At 36.1% G+C, this 18,962-nt stretch overlaps 3 protein-coding genes across 13 annotated transcripts; 1 reads left to right on the top strand and 2 right to left on the bottom strand.

Moving 5' to 3' along the window:
• Window positions 1–126: 126 nt before the first annotated feature.
• LOC131667106 (transmembrane protein 94) lies at window positions 127–10,525 on the bottom strand. Of its 9 annotated transcripts, none has more exons than XM_058940312.1 (28): window positions 10,423–10,525; window positions 9,192–9,290; window positions 8,954–9,113; window positions 8,741–8,875; window positions 8,534–8,670; window positions 8,265–8,464; window positions 7,731–8,201; window positions 7,520–7,675; window positions 7,331–7,458; window positions 7,171–7,259; window positions 6,866–7,103; window positions 6,333–6,431; window positions 5,878–5,971; window positions 5,600–5,817; window positions 5,294–5,529; window positions 5,095–5,219; window positions 4,876–5,024; window positions 4,542–4,589; window positions 3,909–4,037; window positions 3,526–3,678; window positions 3,148–3,292; window positions 2,862–3,070; window positions 2,214–2,388; window positions 1,890–2,135; window positions 1,572–1,815; window positions 1,408–1,501; window positions 1,178–1,339; window positions 127–1,094 (listed from the first exon to the last, which is right to left on the bottom strand). In XM_058940312.1, the coding sequence occupies exons 3-28, from the start codon at window positions 9,109–9,111 to the stop codon at window positions 1,022–1,024; spliced, it is 4,311 nt and encodes a 1,436-aa protein (XP_058796295.1). In that variant the 5' UTR covers window positions 9,112–9,113; window positions 9,192–9,290; window positions 10,423–10,525; the 3' UTR covers window positions 127–1,021. The 9 variants fall into 9 exon arrangements, with proteins under 9 accessions (XP_058796295.1, XP_058796293.1, XP_058796298.1 ...); XM_058940310.1 differs by lacking the exon at window positions 10,423–10,525 and adding an exon at window positions 9,706–9,855; XM_058940315.1 differs by lacking the exon at window positions 10,423–10,525 and adding an exon at window positions 9,706–9,855 and having other exon boundaries at window positions 3,535–3,678.
• LOC131667108 (uncharacterized) lies at window positions 10,501–15,763 on the top strand. Of its 3 annotated transcripts, none has more exons than XM_058940320.1 (12): window positions 10,501–10,632; window positions 11,487–11,666; window positions 11,788–12,084; window positions 12,155–12,355; window positions 12,488–12,948; window positions 13,022–13,237; window positions 13,319–13,648; window positions 13,715–13,913; window positions 13,979–14,151; window positions 14,223–14,320; window positions 14,396–14,657; window positions 14,860–15,763. In XM_058940320.1, the coding sequence occupies exons 2-12, from the start codon at window positions 11,534–11,536 to the stop codon at window positions 15,370–15,372; spliced, it is 2,883 nt and encodes a 960-aa protein (XP_058796303.1). In that variant the 5' UTR covers window positions 10,501–10,632; window positions 11,487–11,533; the 3' UTR covers window positions 15,373–15,763. The 3 variants fall into 3 exon arrangements, with proteins under 3 accessions (XP_058796303.1, XP_058796304.1, XP_058796302.1); XM_058940321.1 differs by lacking the exon at window positions 10,501–10,632 and adding an exon at window positions 11,159–11,388; XM_058940319.1 differs by lacking the exon at window positions 10,501–10,632 and adding an exon at window positions 11,159–11,414.
• Window positions 15,764–16,007: 244 nt separating this feature from the next.
• Window positions 16,008–18,703, bottom strand: LOC131667140 (uncharacterized). The gene is made up of 2 exons (XM_058940372.1): window positions 17,074–18,703; window positions 16,008–16,935 (listed from the first exon to the last, which is right to left on the bottom strand). The coding sequence occupies exons 1-2, from the start codon at window positions 17,125–17,127 to the stop codon at window positions 16,339–16,341; spliced, it is 651 nt and encodes a 216-aa protein (XP_058796355.1). The 5' UTR covers window positions 17,128–18,703; the 3' UTR covers window positions 16,008–16,338.
• Window positions 18,704–18,962: the final 259 nt, after the last annotated feature.

Below are 18,962 nucleotides of genomic sequence, written 5' to 3'. Positions count from 1 at the left end.
GCAAGTACCTTTCACATTTTTTTACATTTATATCTTACAGTTACAAAATTTTTTTAACTCATAGTTGAACATCATTATATAAGATAGGAGTTGTAATGAAATTCTGATATTTGTATGTTAGGTGGTTGACGTTTTTACTTTGATTTAAATCATTACATCATAAAATATATCTATGATTAAGTTTTTTACATATAGTTTTAAGCTATTTACATTACTTTATACATTAAAAATTACAAGTTTCTATTGGATAAAAATACATTTATGAAACATTATATTGCCATCAAAAGTCATTAGAATCGAATGATAGGAATCGAAATATCCAGAGTCAAAAGTTTGCAACATGGATAAGTTATTTTTTTAAAGTATTATTTTCATTTGATAAAATAATATCTGTAATCGCATCTTAGGAGTAATCAAAATTATTATAAAAACATGTATATTCAAATTTACAAAAATGATGAGGTTGCATCTCGTATCATAAAAAATTTCCGAATGTGGTATGTACTGTTCATAAAACAAAAATAATATCTGTTTAATTTTAACAATTTATTGTGCGCAATTATTAAAAGTCTTTCGTTGATACTCGAACTAACCGAGAAATCGAGCATAAAGTAACGAATTTAAAGGGAAATAACGATTGTAAATTGATATGATGAACTTACGTAAAATTGTGTGGTAAAAGGCAGTATGATATCGCATAAAAATATCATGCTTGACTAAAGTCTTTCAAAAACGAGTTCTATACTCATAATGAAATAAAAGTCGATAACGTGCCAGGCTCGTTAAAATTGTCTTTGTACATTATTTTCTCGTGATATGAAACAACATTATAACTTCCCCTTAAACACGATACTGCAATACTCTGAGATTTTAACTTTATAATGAAACATAATAAAAGTTACCATAACGTAAAGAATTCGTGTAAAAGACATTACACAGTCAATTGACGATATTTGGCATTCAATTGCAATGCATCTCGATTGATACTTTCCACCAACGGGTTTTCCTTCTTGAGAATGCTTTAGAACGGCGAGTTCATGCCGAGTTTCGTTGTGAACTCCAGCCTAGCTCTTTTTTGGTACCTAACGTTAACTCTGTAAAATTCGAAAATAAATCATCAGCAATGCCTTTTTCAATGAAAATAATCCGCAAGAATAAAGAAAAAATGAAAACCCACTTGATTTCCTGCCACTTTATAAACTCGTTGATAAGAAATATCAAAGGAAGAGAGACGAAAAAGTAAAGTGGCAAGTTAACAGGGAAATTGGCTACTCTTGTATCTTTCTCCCTCCAATAGATGTAGAACGCACTGACAGAAAATGCTACTTGCACACATATACTACGAAAAAAAATGTCAATTCAAAACATATAGTAAGCATCAGTACTGAACAATATAAGAACACTGACACTATGAAAGCCGTTGAGAACCACAGCCAATTGTTGAAAGGCAGCTTTCGCCAGATACAGTACTCTCGATGGACGAAGCTTATTGATATCGTTACTGAAAAGCCAAAAACGTTATTAAAACAAGTAAAAACAGACAATAATGGTCACTGCCAAACGATCCTCACCGAAATGTAAAACAATTATAACTAAAGCAATGTTTTGAACAACAATTAACATGTCGGGCCTGTTGGTATCCCAGCCACCCCATGAAGTATTGTTCGTTACATTCGGGTAGACGTAGAAACACTGAACGCCGGGGCCAACATACGTTGAACACAATACGAGTAGAGACACGCACTGCCAGAGTAGCACTGTGATTATCGTGGGTAAAAATTTGCTACCGTAGCACCAGAACACGAACAGAGCAACCTGTTGAGCAAGCCATTTGGTTAGACACAGAGCGACCAATTGGAAAGTCAATCGTAAGACAGTCGACAGCTCACCTGAGCACTGATGCCGCACTGATTTTTGCCGGTGGCTTGTTGCATGATTATAGGGTCGGAGGGACTGCCAACGAGAGAGACAGCGAGTAATGGCACAATGAGACAAGTCAGCCAGAGCACCTGGCCGACGCTAAACAACGGCGGCAAAAGCAAAAAAGCAGAGACAGCCTGAACCAGCGACAGGGTGACCATGCAGCACAGCCAGAATTGCACGCAGTTCCACAGGCACTTCATGTAACGTCGAGCCTAGCAACAGAGAGCAAGCGCGCGGTGTTCGACTTGTGGCAGATCAGCAGCGAGGGCTCCGCTCGACTGAAACATTACCTCCATCACTAGGTGGTAAATGGCGATCGGGTCTTCGCGCCTGACGCTGAGCGAGCAGGACACCGAGTTGAGGCTTCGACTAAGCTCGATCGGCGAAAGTCCTTCCTCTGGCCGAACAGGCGCGAGCACAGGCACTCTTTGGCATACTTGAGGGTAGAGCGGCTCCACTGCCACACTGCGATCAGTCGAAACACAAAGCTCGCCGACTGTCGCTTGTTTCGCCCCTCGGGAAACCTCACTTTCTTGCGAGTCAGCATGTCCGCCACGCGCAGTAATTCGTCGAAGAGCTCGAGCAACGGCGACCGAGTCAAGGCGACGCCGAAGAATGAGAGCACGAAAGTCGCGCCGGCCACAAGAAAAGCTCTGCCGAGGAGCAACGTCGCGCCGAGAAAGCCCAGCAAAGAGTTCGAGACTGTCTATCAGGCGTCCTACTGTCGACCGAAAAGGGCGAAGAGCACCACTGTCTCGCGGATCAACTGCGGCTCGCAAAGGGTCACCGTCAAGCATTGACGTCGAGGGGCGACTTGTCGAACAACGAAAATTCTTCGCCCATGTAATACCATCGAGACCGCTCGCAATAAATTTGGCTAAACCCTAGCCCTCTCAGTTCGTGAAAGACGCGTTTGCGCTAAGCTGTTCGATACTTACGCTGCGTCCGCCTGCATAAATATCGGCATATTTTCAGCGTTGGCCGACGAGCCAAGCACACACACAACCTCTCCGTAATCTTGCATGATGTGCAGCATCTCGCGGGTGACGGCGGTATTGCAATCGGTGAACAGCGAGACGAGCAGTGGCACGTTGTCGATCAACTCGATATGCGGTCGAATCTTGTCGATGCCTCTCGGCAGCTTCGCCTGCGCCAACAATCAATGCATTGGTTTGTTTGTAAGAATCGGGGGATGAATCGACGCCCTTGACTGGCTCAACTTACCCTGTTGGAGAGGTCGAAGTTGACGGGCGCACTCTGCTCGGTGCTGTCCGTCAAACAGCTGAGCGATCGCCAGGCTTCTTGACCGGAGCCCAAATCGATACTCTGCACTAGCACGCTGTCCTCGCTGCGCACTGTCTCTTGTTCCCTGAGAATAACATTGAAATTTCGTCGATAGCGGCGATTTCACGCGAATCCAACCTGCGGATCGTTAACATCGGCAAGCAACAAGTTACAGGTAGAAACGCAAGCGACTATTGTGGAGAAAGTACGAATCTTCGAGTCTTTCATCCAGTCGTACAATTCAAAGTGTCGCGTGAGAAGTGCTATTAGGGGTTGGGTTGACAGTGATAATCCGTTCAAGAAAAGAAGGTGTCTCACGTTGAATACCTATGACCCAGAGCACTCTTAGGCTGCGAAGACTTGTCGGCGCTCCACTCGGTGGTCTCGTTCTCGAACTTGACGGTCGACAGCTCGGTGTTGATGGCACTTGGCGCCGACATGCTCAGTTGCCTGTGATTATCCAAATTCGAGCTGCAAGTGGGTCATCGCAAAATAATTTCGAGAACTTTAAACAGCGCGGAGGGGATAAATCTATAGTTTCGTTTGTCCGTGCATGCACAACTAAAGTAACCCTCATACAGCCAAGAAAACACTTATGAATAAAGTTAGTGTTAGTCGACTGGAATGCAGATTCGACGTGTGTACATGAACGAATGAATGTGGGTGTGATAAAGAGAAAGCAGAAGAGTATAGTGACGTACCGAGGTAAGGAACGATTAAGTAATTGGCTGGCCTCGTCATTCTGGCAGTAAGATTGTTGTTGGATACGACGATGTGGTGACGACATGGCCGCAGCCTGGCTTGCCCACCAGCCAGTCGGGCTTTCTGACCTGTTAGTCTCACATTAATGTGTGTATCGCGATCGCAATCCGTATATGTATTTTATTAGTTCACATAGCACAATGAGATTGATGGAGCGACATAGACTGATGATCTTACTTTTAGTTTTGAACAACGCATCTGTCATGCGTCGTCAATTATCATGTTAATCACAAGTTGTGCACTTACAGAAAATTCGATATTCATATCTTTGTGAAAAAAGTGAATAGAATTTTACTAATTGTTTTATTTTAATGAGAATGCAACTTCTGTAAGTGTCAATGATTTGTCAAATAGCTTGTAACACATCAAGTAATTTAAGTAAAACAGTGATAAGTTAAGCCAACAAGCAGGCCAATGAGTCATTTGTCTCTGGCAAAGAGAGAAAAAGAGTATTAGTGTCTAATCGCATCAGCAAAAGCTGCTTAGCAGAACTGGACAACAAGCGCGCGAAACGAAACTAAACATCAGCAAATGAAAAGATAAAAGCCGTCAAATAATAAGTATAGACAAACATATACGCTGAGAACAAGTGTGGATATCTCTCGAGCCACTGTTGCCTCCTGTAATGTACATGCACAGTTAATAATGCCGGTTAACAATGAAAAAAACATCGTTCATTCACGTAAACGTATTATTCTACACGTAAAAAGCTAGAGTTAACGATGAATAAAAGAGAAAAAGAAAAAGAAAGCGAGTGAGAGAAAGAGAGAGAGAGAGAGAGAGAGAGAGAGAGAGAGAGAGAGAGATAGAGAAAGAGAGACAAGAAATAAGTCAATATTATCCCCGCGTAAATATCCCTGCTAAACAATGGTGGCACTCGAAAGCTCTTGTAGTTATTCAAAATACCTCGCGCGTTCGCTGAGCAGAGATATGTGACAATTCCAACCACTCTCAAGACCCATTTTTTCTGAGAAGACACGCGAGCGCAGCTCATTCTCTTTGCTGAAATGGACGAATCTTATGCACGCATGTTCCAGCTGCTCTATTAGTTGTACCTGAAAAATAAATAGTTTATAAACGATCCTGATAACTAGAAAAATTTAGATGAGTTTAAAAAAAACAAACCATATCGGTTTGGGCTTGGTATTGCATCGTGACCATTCCAATGAAGATTTGATTGCACTGGAGTTCGAAGCAACTATCGATACTGTTCACTTCATCATCTTTGGTGTCATTGCACAATAAAGAATCTGCCAAATATCTCCGTTATTATAAATCAAAAATACTCAAACAATAGTATTTTCTTAAAGACTTTCAAACCCACCAGTAGAATGAAATTGTCCAAGCAAGCTCTTAATTCTTGGATCGAGCACATTTTTAAAATCCCAAGGTATTGGTGTAGGACTTCTGTGAGGCGCGTACAGGTGCTTACTTTCTGAAGGAAGTTCCAAGTAAATGTGCGACAGCTTGTTACTTACACTCCGTGTTAAAGGTCTGTAAGCGAAAGCCGTGCAATAGGACGTCAAACTCGTGCGGTTATAAAAATCTTGCACCTTTTTCCTGTCACCATATCACATATTGAACAGTTGTTAAACATGTATTTCAACGGAACCAAAATACACAAGCTTACTTATCAGTCTCAGAAATAGGGCATAAATCATGCCCGTCCCAGAACTCGATACACGAATCCAGAATAATATCCGCAGTACCCTGCGACAACAGTTGTAAGCCACCGCCATTCTTCTCTTTTACGACTACAGCAACCATATGAGGAAACGGAAACTTGAGCTTTGTCGCGATGCTCAACGAGCGAGCAAATTTTATATCGCGCCTTGCCGCCTCCGGTTGCTAAAAATCACATGTTTATAGAGTTTTTCAATATCAACGTTGGAAAATTATTATATATACCACGTGTCTGAATGTTGATAATTGCTGCTCAAGTTGAAAGATATCTTTGGCTTGATCCTTGAAGCCAATCTGCTTAGCGAGCTCACACAAACACCTAATAATGAAATAGTCATTAGAGTCGCGTCAACGCGTTCAATATGATTCAGTTAGCACACTTAGACGTGGCAATACAAGCAGAAACGCAGCAGGTAAACAAAATAAGAAAAAGCACAGTAAGCGCAAAAGTGAAATGGCAAATAAATAAAAGAGTAATATGGTGCATCCCTCATAGACCAACCACCAATTATTTAGATGACAAATAGGATAGAATCGTATCTCATACAAGTAACTTAAATGGGGAGCGTTTCTCTGATACGATCCGATCATTAATCATTCACAAGTAGAAATTATTCCACTAGGATATATATGAGATAATATACAGAATATAAGTTTGGTTTGATAGGGAAACAACTGACCACATGTGTCCGAGACATCCGGATTCATCGATATAATACATCTGTCTCGTGCTTTGTATGGTATCATACCCACATTTCTCCTCAATGTTTGCGTGGCTGCTGCGTGGGACAATTTTTCGGACATTTCACGTCCTATGTTAGTCGAACGTATTGAAATAAAGCTGTTTTTGTTTAATTTAAAACGTTTCAAAGTCTCGACTTCGTCTCATGGTACTTTAGTTGGTCTGCGTATTGTTAACAAAAGAAATAATAAAAAGTCAAACTGAACAAATTTACAAACTCATTCGCTTAGACACAACGAAAAAACAAGCTTTTTGCTATAAGTGCTAGACACTTTTCACTAAATTGACGTTATCTATTAGCAGAGATGGGCTAGAGTTTTACTTCAAATATTCATATTTGAAGTAAAAATTTTTATATAATAAAAACTGAATGAATTAAAATTAAAAAATATATTCAAATAAAGTTTCTTTTAATTAAATATTATCAACATCTGCCCATCTTTGATCGTAAAAAATAAAATTAAATAGTACCGTCTATTCGTAACAGGAACAAGATTTTCATTATACAGCGCCTCACAGGTGACATGACAACAGAACTGCGTATAGTGCTCCTGCGTTTCCATATTACAAGTATTAAGAAGAATGGCAAGTCCGAGAGGTTTAAGAGAATTAAGATGCTGACGCCACGAGTGATCATCGAACTGGAGTTTGAATGGCAAAGCTCGATCGTGCGTTAGGTCCAGGACTTCGGCTACCGTATGCGAAGTTTCTAAAATTGAATTACAATAGTTAGATAAAATCGAGTATTGATTATTATTTTTGACACTTTTTTTTACCATGTTGCACAAAAGATGTTCTGTTCGAGTCTTGCTTTGTACTCTCACCCGGATGATTAGGATCGACGGATTTATTTAGACTGGCCATGCTACAAAAATAAAAAACAATTAAAACATCATCAGATGTGACAGAATTGATACATAATTTTAAAAAGTTTGCCTCGACGTTCGTGAATCAGTATTGGTGTTAGGATTCGTGTTGGCATTGGCGTTTCGTAGAAAAAATACTTTTTCCGCTGTAGGGTTTGGCCACGATAATATTCCTTTCTTGTCAACGCAACATAGTGCCTGAAAAAATTAATACAATAGTAATCAATTACTATGAACGAAACTAACAAGTACAACTCACCGTGACAGAACCTAAAACGTGTAAAATATTAGCGGACCTCGTCATCATATGTTCTTTGCCGAACATAATATCCCAAAAATACTCGGATAATTCAGTCCAATTATAAACAACCTCAGGATGATTGGGATCCGAGGTTTCTTCAAATGGATCTAAAAACTAAATTTAAGAAAATGTTCATTAAGAATTCTTTTTTTGGTATTATGAAACGTACCTGAGCCTTTTTAGAAGACTGATAAAGTCTAAAAAGTGCTTTGAACCTGGCCATACCAAAACAATTGAGGGCAATCCACCAGAAAGGAAAGGCAATAGGCAACAGAGGAAGAGTCACAGCGACAGGTTGCAAGAGAAACATCTTGGTCCAGTGTCCCACGCCGATATAATCGTATAGGTAAAGGTATCGCACGAGGTTGAACAGAATTATAAGTAATAAGAGGGCAGGATAGATAATTTGCTCGATGCAGCAGATCATGACTAAGTGTCGCTCGCGATTGTGATAAGTTACAGGCCGATCTAAAGCTTGATCCAGAGCCAAGCGAACATTTGTTAGGTAAGGTGTTTCTTGCAGCTTGTAGATTTTGTTAGTTAACGGGGCACGAGCCTGTGGTACGGTGAACGCCCCGCTGCCACTGTGTACTTGTGGACTGTAGATCTCGCGAGCGTGTAAGACTGGGGCCTCTAGATCCTAAAAATTATTTGTTACATCAATAATTACGAATTAATAAAGTCGTAAAAATTAAATGACTACACTCGCATCATAAGGAGTGCAAAAACCAGGTGCTTGCTGTCCTGGTTTCATCACGAGGACATCACCAGCCACCAAAAGAGCCCATGGTAAATTTACTACATGACCATCTCGATATGTCCATTGAAGAGTGATGCAAGGTGACAGAGGGCTACATATATGTGGGTAATTTTCTGGTTGCCAATAGCACTTTGCTTTTGCAACTAAAAATAAAAATCAGCTTTGTATTTCAATTTCTACAAATTGAATCAATCATACTTGACGTTATTTACCATCCAGCTGTTTAATTAAATTTTTAACTCTGTAGAGAATTTCAAGATGACGTAGTCTGTTATCTGAGATTACTAAAATACAGTTGAACAACATAAGAAAAATAATTATAATTCCTTCACAAGGCCAGTAGGAGTATCTAAAATGAAAATTATTTATATAAAATGAGTTCTCTATAAAATTATTAAATGTGTGGAAAAAAATCTTACTCAAGATTATCTTCTGTAAAAAAAGATATTATTAACAAGGTAGCACTTATCAGAAGTGCCACTGCTGATGTCCAACAAAATGTTGTATATTGACTCTTATGATGCAAAGCATCTTTCAACCATCCTTTATATTTCCTATTAGTTGATAATAAACTATGAGTCACAAGAGAGATCTATATGAATAATTTACTCTTGTAAGAAACAAATACCTACTTGTTCTTTTTACATTCTATTTCATATTCTTCTATCACTCGTTTGATATCTCTTTGTAAGATATCTAAAGATTCTCCAGTGGACAAACCTAGATTTACAAACTCTGACTCCTTCTTTGCCTCTTTTTTATCAACATTCTCACTCTGTTCCTTTTCCATTACTTTCAAATAAAAATTGATTTAATAATGATTGAAAAAAATAAAGAAAATATATGATCAAAATTTGCATGTCTACGTACTCTCATGTATTGCCTACATCAAATAAATAAAAATTCTTGAAGTAGTCAGATTTATAATATTTAACTCTCATCATCAAGACAGTGGGTACTTCATTTTATCTGTAACATATGTATGTTTAAAAAGAACCAATATTTACAATGGTATTTAATATGTAAATATTTGATCAATAGCTATAGTATTGGTTATAAAATCTCGTGAATAACAAGCAGTATTGGCAGATTTTAAGACTTAAGTGAAATATCACTACCAACATACATGAAAGTCAAAAAAGCTCATTTACAACCAGTATATAATAGGATAAAAATAAATTCTACAAAAATAGAAACTTAATTCATCAAAACACCCATTTAAAAAATCGCGTTGGTAACGCTAATTGTTTCGAATCCCATTAAAGCATTGCTATACGGGTTCATTAATAACCAAAACAATAACACTTTCTGTCACAAATATACCTTTTTCATTAATAATTTATATTTAAGTACAAACAATATCAAGGACATAAAAGTACATTACATTATGTTTCGTAAACATTAACAATCCAAAATTTCCTCATGCCATTTAAAAATACTTGTCTCATATCGCCCACTGCTAAAAGTAGTAATCGAACACCCTTACTTTGTAAAACTTTGCAACAATAACATACTCCTCTACCAGACTGTCAGAGTGACTGTACTGCAAATAGAGAGATTAAGGTTATGTCGTCGAAGAACGTCGACGGAGGGGAGGACGGTTATAAGTATATTTATATATAAAAGTCAAAAAGTGGTCAAATTATATTTAATCAGTGATGTTTGTATATATACCGCGCTTTATTATCGCGAAGTATAAAACATTAACAATTATAAAAATGATTAAAACTACATAATTAACTTAGATAATATACCTAGATTTTAAATAAATATACTAACATATGATTATGTTTATTGTACACATACGAAATCATACAGATTTGTTCTAGGATTAATTTAAGTAACTATTTAAAATATTGAATTATAAATTTCGTCATTACAGTTAATAAATATAATAAAATTTATTTCACAACAGCCAAAGAAAATTATAAAGTTTTTGATATATTTACTTCATATAGTATTAAATATTACGTTATGACTTTAATTTTCACAATCTTGAGCTGCCTTGAAATAGCTTAATTGTAAATTTGAAATTTATAATTCAGTTAGGCGCCATCTGTGAAACGCACGTAAAGCAAAAATAAAAAATATAATATCTCACTTTTTTCTAAGAAAAGAGAAAAAGCGCCAATCGTACAATTTTAACTTGACGTTATCGCGCGACTTATCGGTCTAAGCGAACAAATCAAAAACTACGACGCTCGTGGGTATACACACAACTATCGAGAGACATAAGAAATCAAAGACGACAATTACAGTATCTTATAAGCGTTAATTATTCTAACAATGCTACGTATACGTAGCTCATAAGGTAAAGCATTTACAAAGAACATTTTTTTCACGTGATACTTAGAAATCAAACAAAATTTCTCAGAAATCAGAACTTCTAGACTTATAGAATAGGTGTGGTTGTTTTGTTCCGATTATCATAAGCTTATTGTGTACTATGTATACTATGGATAATGTAAACACTATATTTTAAGAATTATCCAATCGCGACCAAATATATGTGAGAAATAGTAATATGTATGTATAGATTATGCTGTTATCACATTTCCTGTGCTCATCATATGTTTAAGCTTTTATTGTAGAAAACATAGATAACTGATTCAGTTGTGTAAAATAATGATTGTGATTTCATTGGATTTCAGTGAATAAATAGTTTTTCCGCAGTTTAAATGAAAGTCACTAAATTACTATAGGATTTTATTGGTTGTATCTCAATCTCATTTTTATTAATTATCTTCAAGAAATCACTTTAAAAAAGTGCCGAAGTTAATAGATTCATTCATGATTTCACTGGCTTAAAAATAATCGGCAAAAGATAATCGACTCATCTTATTTATTTGTAAAATGGACACGGTTTCCTAATCACGTTTAGCTTTGCGCGCGAGGCGACAGTACGAGTAACAGAGGGCGATGTGGTGCAATGGTTAATCAAATATGGCGATTGGCGAATGGCGATGCATAATCATGAGAATAACTGATTAGAGTGGTTGTTTTTGATCTAAGGATAAGAATATTAATTATCAGTGTTTATTTTTTGATGACAAGTCTACCTCGCGCCGTATGAATAATACTTTAAGCTATAGAGTATTTAAAATCAATCTTCAATCACAAAAGCGATATCATTATAACGTCTAGCCGTGTAATGTACTTTTGCAGATAAGAGTTTTTTTTATTAATCTTGGAATCATTTATGCGGTTCCAAAATGTCAACGTTCCAAAATAAAACCGACAAGCTACTTCAGGTTTTACAATTATTCTTGCAACCGGATTTTACAATCTCTACAACTACATACTTAGATTTACTATTGACACATCTTACAAAGGAAATCAAGAAAGGTAAAATGTGAAAAAAAATACTGACAAACATCTTTTCAATACAAAACGATTAATAATTTCAAGTGTCATAATTACTATTTCAAATTGTATTTGATTAATAATACTGTCTTGATTTCAACAGGTAATCAAGAAGTATCTCAAATTTTACAAACGTGGTTGGTTACTGCTTTTAATACATGGAATGACAAGTTTAAACCATGTCAAAGTTTAATTACTTTTACCATAAAATTGATTGCTACATTGTCTGAAAGTGAATCAATTTTCTTTCATCTCCATCAAAATGAAATCCTTCATAAAGCCAGCGAGCTGCTTGAATTTAAAAAGCAGACTTTGCCAGCTTCAATTAAAATGGCATTTACAGAAATGTGTGTAAAATTGGTTGAACACCCAACTGGTAGACGATGGATTGTGCATACAGGTAAATTTATATAAAATTTGGAAATTAAACATGTCTATATTAAGTTTATTCATTTTTATTGCATTTTTAGAAGCTTGGAAAATCATATTGAGTTGTGCACAAGCAAATTGCACAATGTACGTGAATAAAGAGAGTCAGAAGTTTTTGTCAATATTATTGATCAAAGAAAGTTACAATCAAGCTCTATGTCAAGAAATCATTTTAGCAATTACACAGCCATTGGTTGAAATGACTCATAATCCTCAAGAAAGTAATTCACAGTTTACTTTAAGTAAGTCAATTATTTTATTGCATTATTTTAAAAAAAATTTTTAAAAGTCTTATTGCTTTTTATTACTATTTTATAATATTAATTATTTAATCAGCAAGTTATTACAAATTATTGTTTCTCTTTTTCTAATAGATAAACAAATGCTTTCGGATCAACATAATCTTTTGTTATCAACATTGGAGTTATTATATGCAATATTAGAATATGCAGTGTTTATTGATTTAGAAAATCCTATTCCTGATATGTTTGAAGATTTTATTGGATTAGATAATCGTATAAAAATTTTATTTGAAGTAACGATCAGTACCCCATTTGTCAAAATTTTGGAGAAATTAGCAGTATTATGTGCCTACTCCAACTTGCGAAAATCAATTAAATCTGATTCTGAGCCAGGTTCTCTTGACGAAAAAAAATTTGAAGGATTTTGTTCCACATTGTGTTACGTATCAAACTTGCTCATGTCCAAAAAATTTATATTAGATCTGGCTCTTACAAAAAAACAAGGAATGATTTTTTGGCATAAACTCAATAAATTAAAAAAAGTAGCAGCTCCTCATCCTTACAAATTTGAAATCCAGGCTTTAACTTTATTGGTTCATACTTTTTACTCATACTTATTTTCTTCTTACGTAATAAATAACGTAAAGGAATAAATTTGTCTTGCAGATCCTACCTTTATGTGTGACTGTCAAGCCCAAACATATGAAAGAACATTGTTTGTTTGAGGATTACATTGATAAACTGTTTACTCTAACATGCCAACCAATTCAGCGTATTGCTTACACTATGAGAGATATATTATTCAAAAATGATTTTCCCATGGAATACATATGTAAATCAGTTGTTGAATACTTGTTGGAAATTGTGGAAATATTAGACAGAGTAAACTTTCAATGATTCTTTATCTTAATATTTATATATCATAAATAGTATATTTATTTATAAAAATATTTAATCAAATAGGATGCTGCAGTGATATGTTTTCAAACGATGTGCTATTCGCTTAAAAATTTTGTTGCTGAAAGTACTATAAATATAAAAGGTGATAAGCGTGATGATGCTGACGAAACAGCCACTAGTCCGAAAAATAGTTACCTCAAGAAAAAAATGGAAATAAAATATTTTCTTGATGGAGATCCAATTAATGATAAACCACTTTTATTAGCGGCATTATTGGAAGGCATGAATGTATTTACTGAAAAATTCAAACTTAAGTGGCAAGAGTGTGTAGAAACCATTTGTGTTTTGTCAATTGCTCAAGATATTCTTAACCATCCAGGTGTTAATGCAAAGGTATTATAACTGAATCATACATTATATTGGTACAAAATATGCTATCATTAAATTGAAAAATTTCAGATATGTATATTAGCTTTGAAAACTTGTAAATTGGCAATTGCAAATTTTATGCCACCAAATCTCGTTTTACTGTCCGAATTTGACGAACAAACAAATGAAATTGGTGCCACGCTGTTTAAAAGAATACACGATACCAATTGGGAAGTGCAAGACAGTGTATTCGAAGTTCTTATTACAGTTACTGATCTATGTGAAAATAGTTAGTTTTTTTATACGAAACATTGCATTTTTTCAACTATATGTAATTTTTAAATATTCTTCTAGAATATCCACCATATCAGAAGATGCTGTTAGAAAATCAATTTTTCCAAGTTGCTGCTGAATTAGCAAGGGCCGAAAATGAAAGTTACGTCAGAGCTTCAGCTCTTAAGTTTATTTCTGCGGCTGTTAAAATAAATGCACTGTGGGAAAAACAATTATGTCAATTAAACCTAACGGTACATTCAGAAAACTTAAAATTTATCGTGATTAATTTGTGAAAACAATGACTGAATATGTTTGATTTTAGGATCTTGCCATGAAAATAGTTTATAAGGAAAATGAAGCGGTCGTTAGAAGAGAAGCTGTAGTACTCATAAATAAGCTTTACAAATACAGATCTTGGCAGTGAGTGAAAGCAGTATAACATTTCGAATTCTTTCTTTTGCAAATTTTTAACAAACACTTTGACTTTTCATTCAGAAAACCAGTTATTTCTGCAATGATCCAAGCAATGACAGCTGCGGCCGTTTTAGATCTGGATTGGGAAGTGAAGATTAATGCTTTAGAATTCTGGAGGCATTTCATTAAGTCGCATCTAACTGATCAAGGAATGTTAGACGGACAGTTTCCCAGTGTTACTTTCTCCAAAGAACATAAAAAAATTGTGTCACTTGACGAATGTAAAATTAAACAGAGGCTTAATAAAGTTCTTGACGAATTAGCTCGGCAACGTTGTCTTGGGGTAAATATGTTATTGCAGCATTTGACTAATATTTTTTCGGTAACGACTTCAATTTTTTTAATTATTAGGAATGTTTGACATGTTTCAAAATAATTAGTAAAATTCTTGTCGCCAGCGCTCTGTGTGTGTGTGTGTGTATGCGCGCGCGCGCGTGTGTGTGTGTGTTGGATATTTGAATATCAGAAATTTATTATCATTTTAGGTATTATTAGTATCATTGAAAGACGAAAGCGATTTGGAAGTAGCCAAAACCTCAGCCAATATTATCGCAGATTTACGAAAAATCCTGCTCTGTTACAAAATTAACGAGCCCACCCCAGAGCCTCCTTCACCAAAAGATAGTGCAACAATCGATACGAATTATATAAAAAGACCATCATTGGACAGCTCATCAAACAAAGACAAGTCGCACAACGTGTTCCACGTGATCGATGAGATCGTCGATGCAAGTGACGAGAAACTTTTAGCCTCCATTTACCGTGAATCAATGCGCATGGATGGTGACGAAACTGACCGTACTAAGAAAGACAATTTCGAGTTTGTAGGCAAAGTGCAAAGCCAGGAGTTTTTAAGAGAAATTCTAAGTTTTGACCTCGATGGCTACATTAAGCAAAGGACTGAATGGCTGCAAAACTACACAACTTGTTTCGATTCCGTCATGGATGACATTCTCATGATTGTTAAGGGAGATGTCAATATGATGGATTGTTATTAAAGCATTTTTTTACTCTGCACGCCAATAGTATTTTTTCAATTCAAGATTAATTAATTACAGACAGCAGAATTCATATCTTTTATATTTTTTTTTATACAATGACCGTGCCTTATTCAATAATCAAAGTACACTTTTACTTAGGTGCTAAATGAAGCGGAATTTGTTATATGATTTCAATGAGTAAAGTAAACAAAAAAGAATAAGTTGTAAGAATAGTAAAATGAGTTTTGTATATAATATATTTTTATAGTATTTTGAAAATTTGATTACATTACTAAATAAGTCTAAAATATTAATTTTTTAATACTTTTTTTAATGTATATGTAATACAAAATATTATGATTTTGTTGAATATATAAAAAGTTATTATTCATTATTTAAATCAAATGCCTGGAAACATTATACATCTCTATTTCAAGTACTTATTGCTGTTTTTTGTTGACTTTATTTTTCATTAAATTGACTAAAACCTGTATTATTAACAAATCTAAAATTTTATGAAAATGTTTTTCATTTTACTAATGAAATTAATTACTTAAATTAAAAACGTGTTGATTAGTATCGTACTATTGGTTATTTATGTGGATTTTCAAAAAAAATAAATGACAAATATACCAAAAGAGGTCTTTATTTGTTAGTAAGCTTCTTACATTTCATAAGTAATTTCATCATATACAAAGCTATAGAGACTCAAATTATCATGAATTTCTCTATACAAGTAAAATAAAACAACTATTTCAAATAATTTAAGAAAACAATATGACATTTTCAACAAAAGTATTTGCAAAATTGAATTAATAATTCATTAAATAATCATTCTAATAACTTAATTGAATCAAATTCTAAATAAAGTATTCAAATTTATTTAAAAAAACCCTATGTTAATAATCATAAAACAAGGCTATATTTCAAAAAATAACATTTCAACCACTACTAATAAGATATATAAAAAATATTGGTAATACTTTACAAAATAGGCTTCTTTTTTATAGCCTTTTTCAAAACACACAGTCTTTTATAGTCCTCTAGTTCACTACACAGTTGATTGGCACTTTTTATAAAATCCTCCATAGTTATTTCTTTGATTAAACTTAACTCTTCTTTCCACTTGTCATTTATGTTGGAGTCCACCTCCATCTTAGGCTCTACCAGGGCTTGATCATCCGACTGACTAGGCTCTTCCTTGACTGCCTCCACTTTTGCCACTGGTAAGGTACAATCTATAGGAACGTCAGAGTTGTCAATCTTGTTGTCCTTCACTCGCAGAATGCTACTAGATAAATAGTAGAACTGGGAAGGTTTCTTGGAGAAACTGTTATAAATGGAGCGCTGATTTGTCAGCGAGCCACTGTTTTCCTTCTCCTGTGGCAGAGGAGGTGCAATAATCTTGACCAAGCCCTTCCAGCCGATGACAGACAGCGAAAGCTCTTCTGTTGAATGCTGATACGTCTGGTGCCAGTGGAGTTCGCTCAATGACGTTTTGGTCTGCTGACACACTACACACTGAAATCTAGTCTCCTGGGTCTTGGATTTCTTTATTGGACGCACATCTCCCGTGTTTTCCTGCAAAAGTCAAGTCGGCAATCAATCGCATACATGGAACGAAAGTTCGCGCGCGAACAAAAAGTAACGACGAGTTAAAAAACAAGCGAAGTTTCTCGCAAGTTGTTCGTAAAATTGCACCTCAGGTTGAGTACTCACCCTCTTCAAGTTGAGTATCCGATCGGTGCTGTAGTTCTGCTCGTCGGCGGGCATAGCGTTTGCTCGGACTCATTAAAAATTAACGAACTCAAGGACGCGTGAAGAAATAAAAAAAAAAGGGAGGAAAACACAAAGCTTAATTATTACACATCGAGAGAGCGCGCCGCGCTTTTTTTTCGTCACGCGAACGATGCGAAATGAAGGTTATGTCGCGCGAGCTGGCTCTATTGCAGCGCGCAACTACGTACCTATACCGCGTACGTTATATCCTTCTCTCTCTCTCTCTCACTCGCACGATCCAGATGTGCCTACAGATAATCTACGGTAAACGCGCAGAATATCATAGCTGTCCAGTACGTTGTATAATTTTCAGTATGTGTCGGCAGATATGCATACACTTGGAAATGTTTATTTCATAAATACTCAAGTGTATTTTACATATATCTGAAATTTGGACGATGCGCTCTGCGTTCAAAGTACAGCAGCAAGCGCTCGCACTCACCGTGCCAACCAGGAAGCTCGCCTTTACTTCATCGCGATGCGAAAGCATGCCGAATGAGCTGTAGATTATAATGCCGCAATTACCTGCAAACGTCCTTTTCTCGTATTAGGAAAGACGATATATGCAAAAACGCAACAGTAACATTTTTAGTTATTTCGTATCAAAGAAAAATCCATTATTTTATCTACAAATTGTCAGTGCTTTAAATACAGCCAGATTAATTAGATTCTCAACTTCAGGTGTCACCAAAAGAGATTAATTTATTTTTACTAGTCGGATACTCGACTATTTTATTTATCATTAGACGATGAGCATTAAGCGTACGATACTTATTGTTTTGATTTGTTAGCGACCTTTCGGAATGCTACGAACCGTGTTAAAAAAAATGGCGAATAGGACAGACTAAGTCAAATCACGCTCGATCAGAGCACAAAAATCGTTTATTTATCTATGGATTTTATTCGGCCGCGGACCTATTCACCGTCTTTTTACTTGAATATGGAGATTTCCGGAAGGGAACCGACCAACCAAAGCAATAAGTGGCATACGAGTATTGCTCAGCACCTAATAATAGATAAAACTATAGTAGTGTCTAACTAATAAAAATATACTGATCAAAAAAAAAAAAAAATATAGATAAATATATAGATGAATCAACAACTTTTGTGCGTAATTTAGTCCACCCTACTCGTCATTCCCGTTTGCTTAGTGTTTTGCACCTTCGTAAATTAAGTTGGTCAATACTCGCAATGCACTCATCCAAAAAAGCTCGTGGCAGACGCTTCAGCAACGCTAAACGGCGGCTTGCATTCAAGCAGATGCGCTGTGCCAAAATGGGAGGGGGAGATGGGAGAAACCCCTTCGAGATCGATTTTCCGTTTCATCCGAGGCAGTAAATGTAAAAATACCTTGTACTTTCTTATTTATGTGTACACTTCCAGCTGTGGCCGCGATTGTCTTGGCAACGATAAATAGCGCTAATTGCAAAATCGCATCATAATGCGAACGAACGTGAAATTCCGTGGAAACTTGACTGTATAGTCATTCCGAATAATGCCACTCGGGGAAAAAGAAGTAGATCAGCGTGTTCGAGTGTCGTTTCTTTCGCACAATGCAGCTCGCGCGGACTATCAGAAATAGCGCATCGCGTTCTCACGACCCGATTGACAAATCAAAGCGTCGTCGCCGTCGTCGCGGCGAGACGTCTTCTTTCGCGCGAGGGGGTGGGAGGGGGCGCCGCGGCGACGGCACAGAGGATTGTCTTGCCGCGCGCGCGCGCGCGCCGGAGCACCAAAATAGGCGCCGCCTTTGACCCAGATTTTCTCCGAAATGTAACTCTTGAATTTGTCGTACTTTCCCAGCGACCAAAAGGAAACGAAACGAGACA

This window comes from Phymastichus coffea, unplaced genomic scaffold (genome assembly GCF_024137745.1).
Source record: "Phymastichus coffea isolate CEN01 unplaced genomic scaffold, Cenicafe_Pcof_1.1 PCOF00063, whole genome shotgun sequence".
Classification (NCBI taxonomy): Eukaryota; Metazoa; Arthropoda; class Insecta; order Hymenoptera; family Eulophidae; genus Phymastichus; species Phymastichus coffea.
Note: the sequence above shows the minus strand (reverse complement) of the source record. Positions and strands in the feature narration are given on the sequence as shown.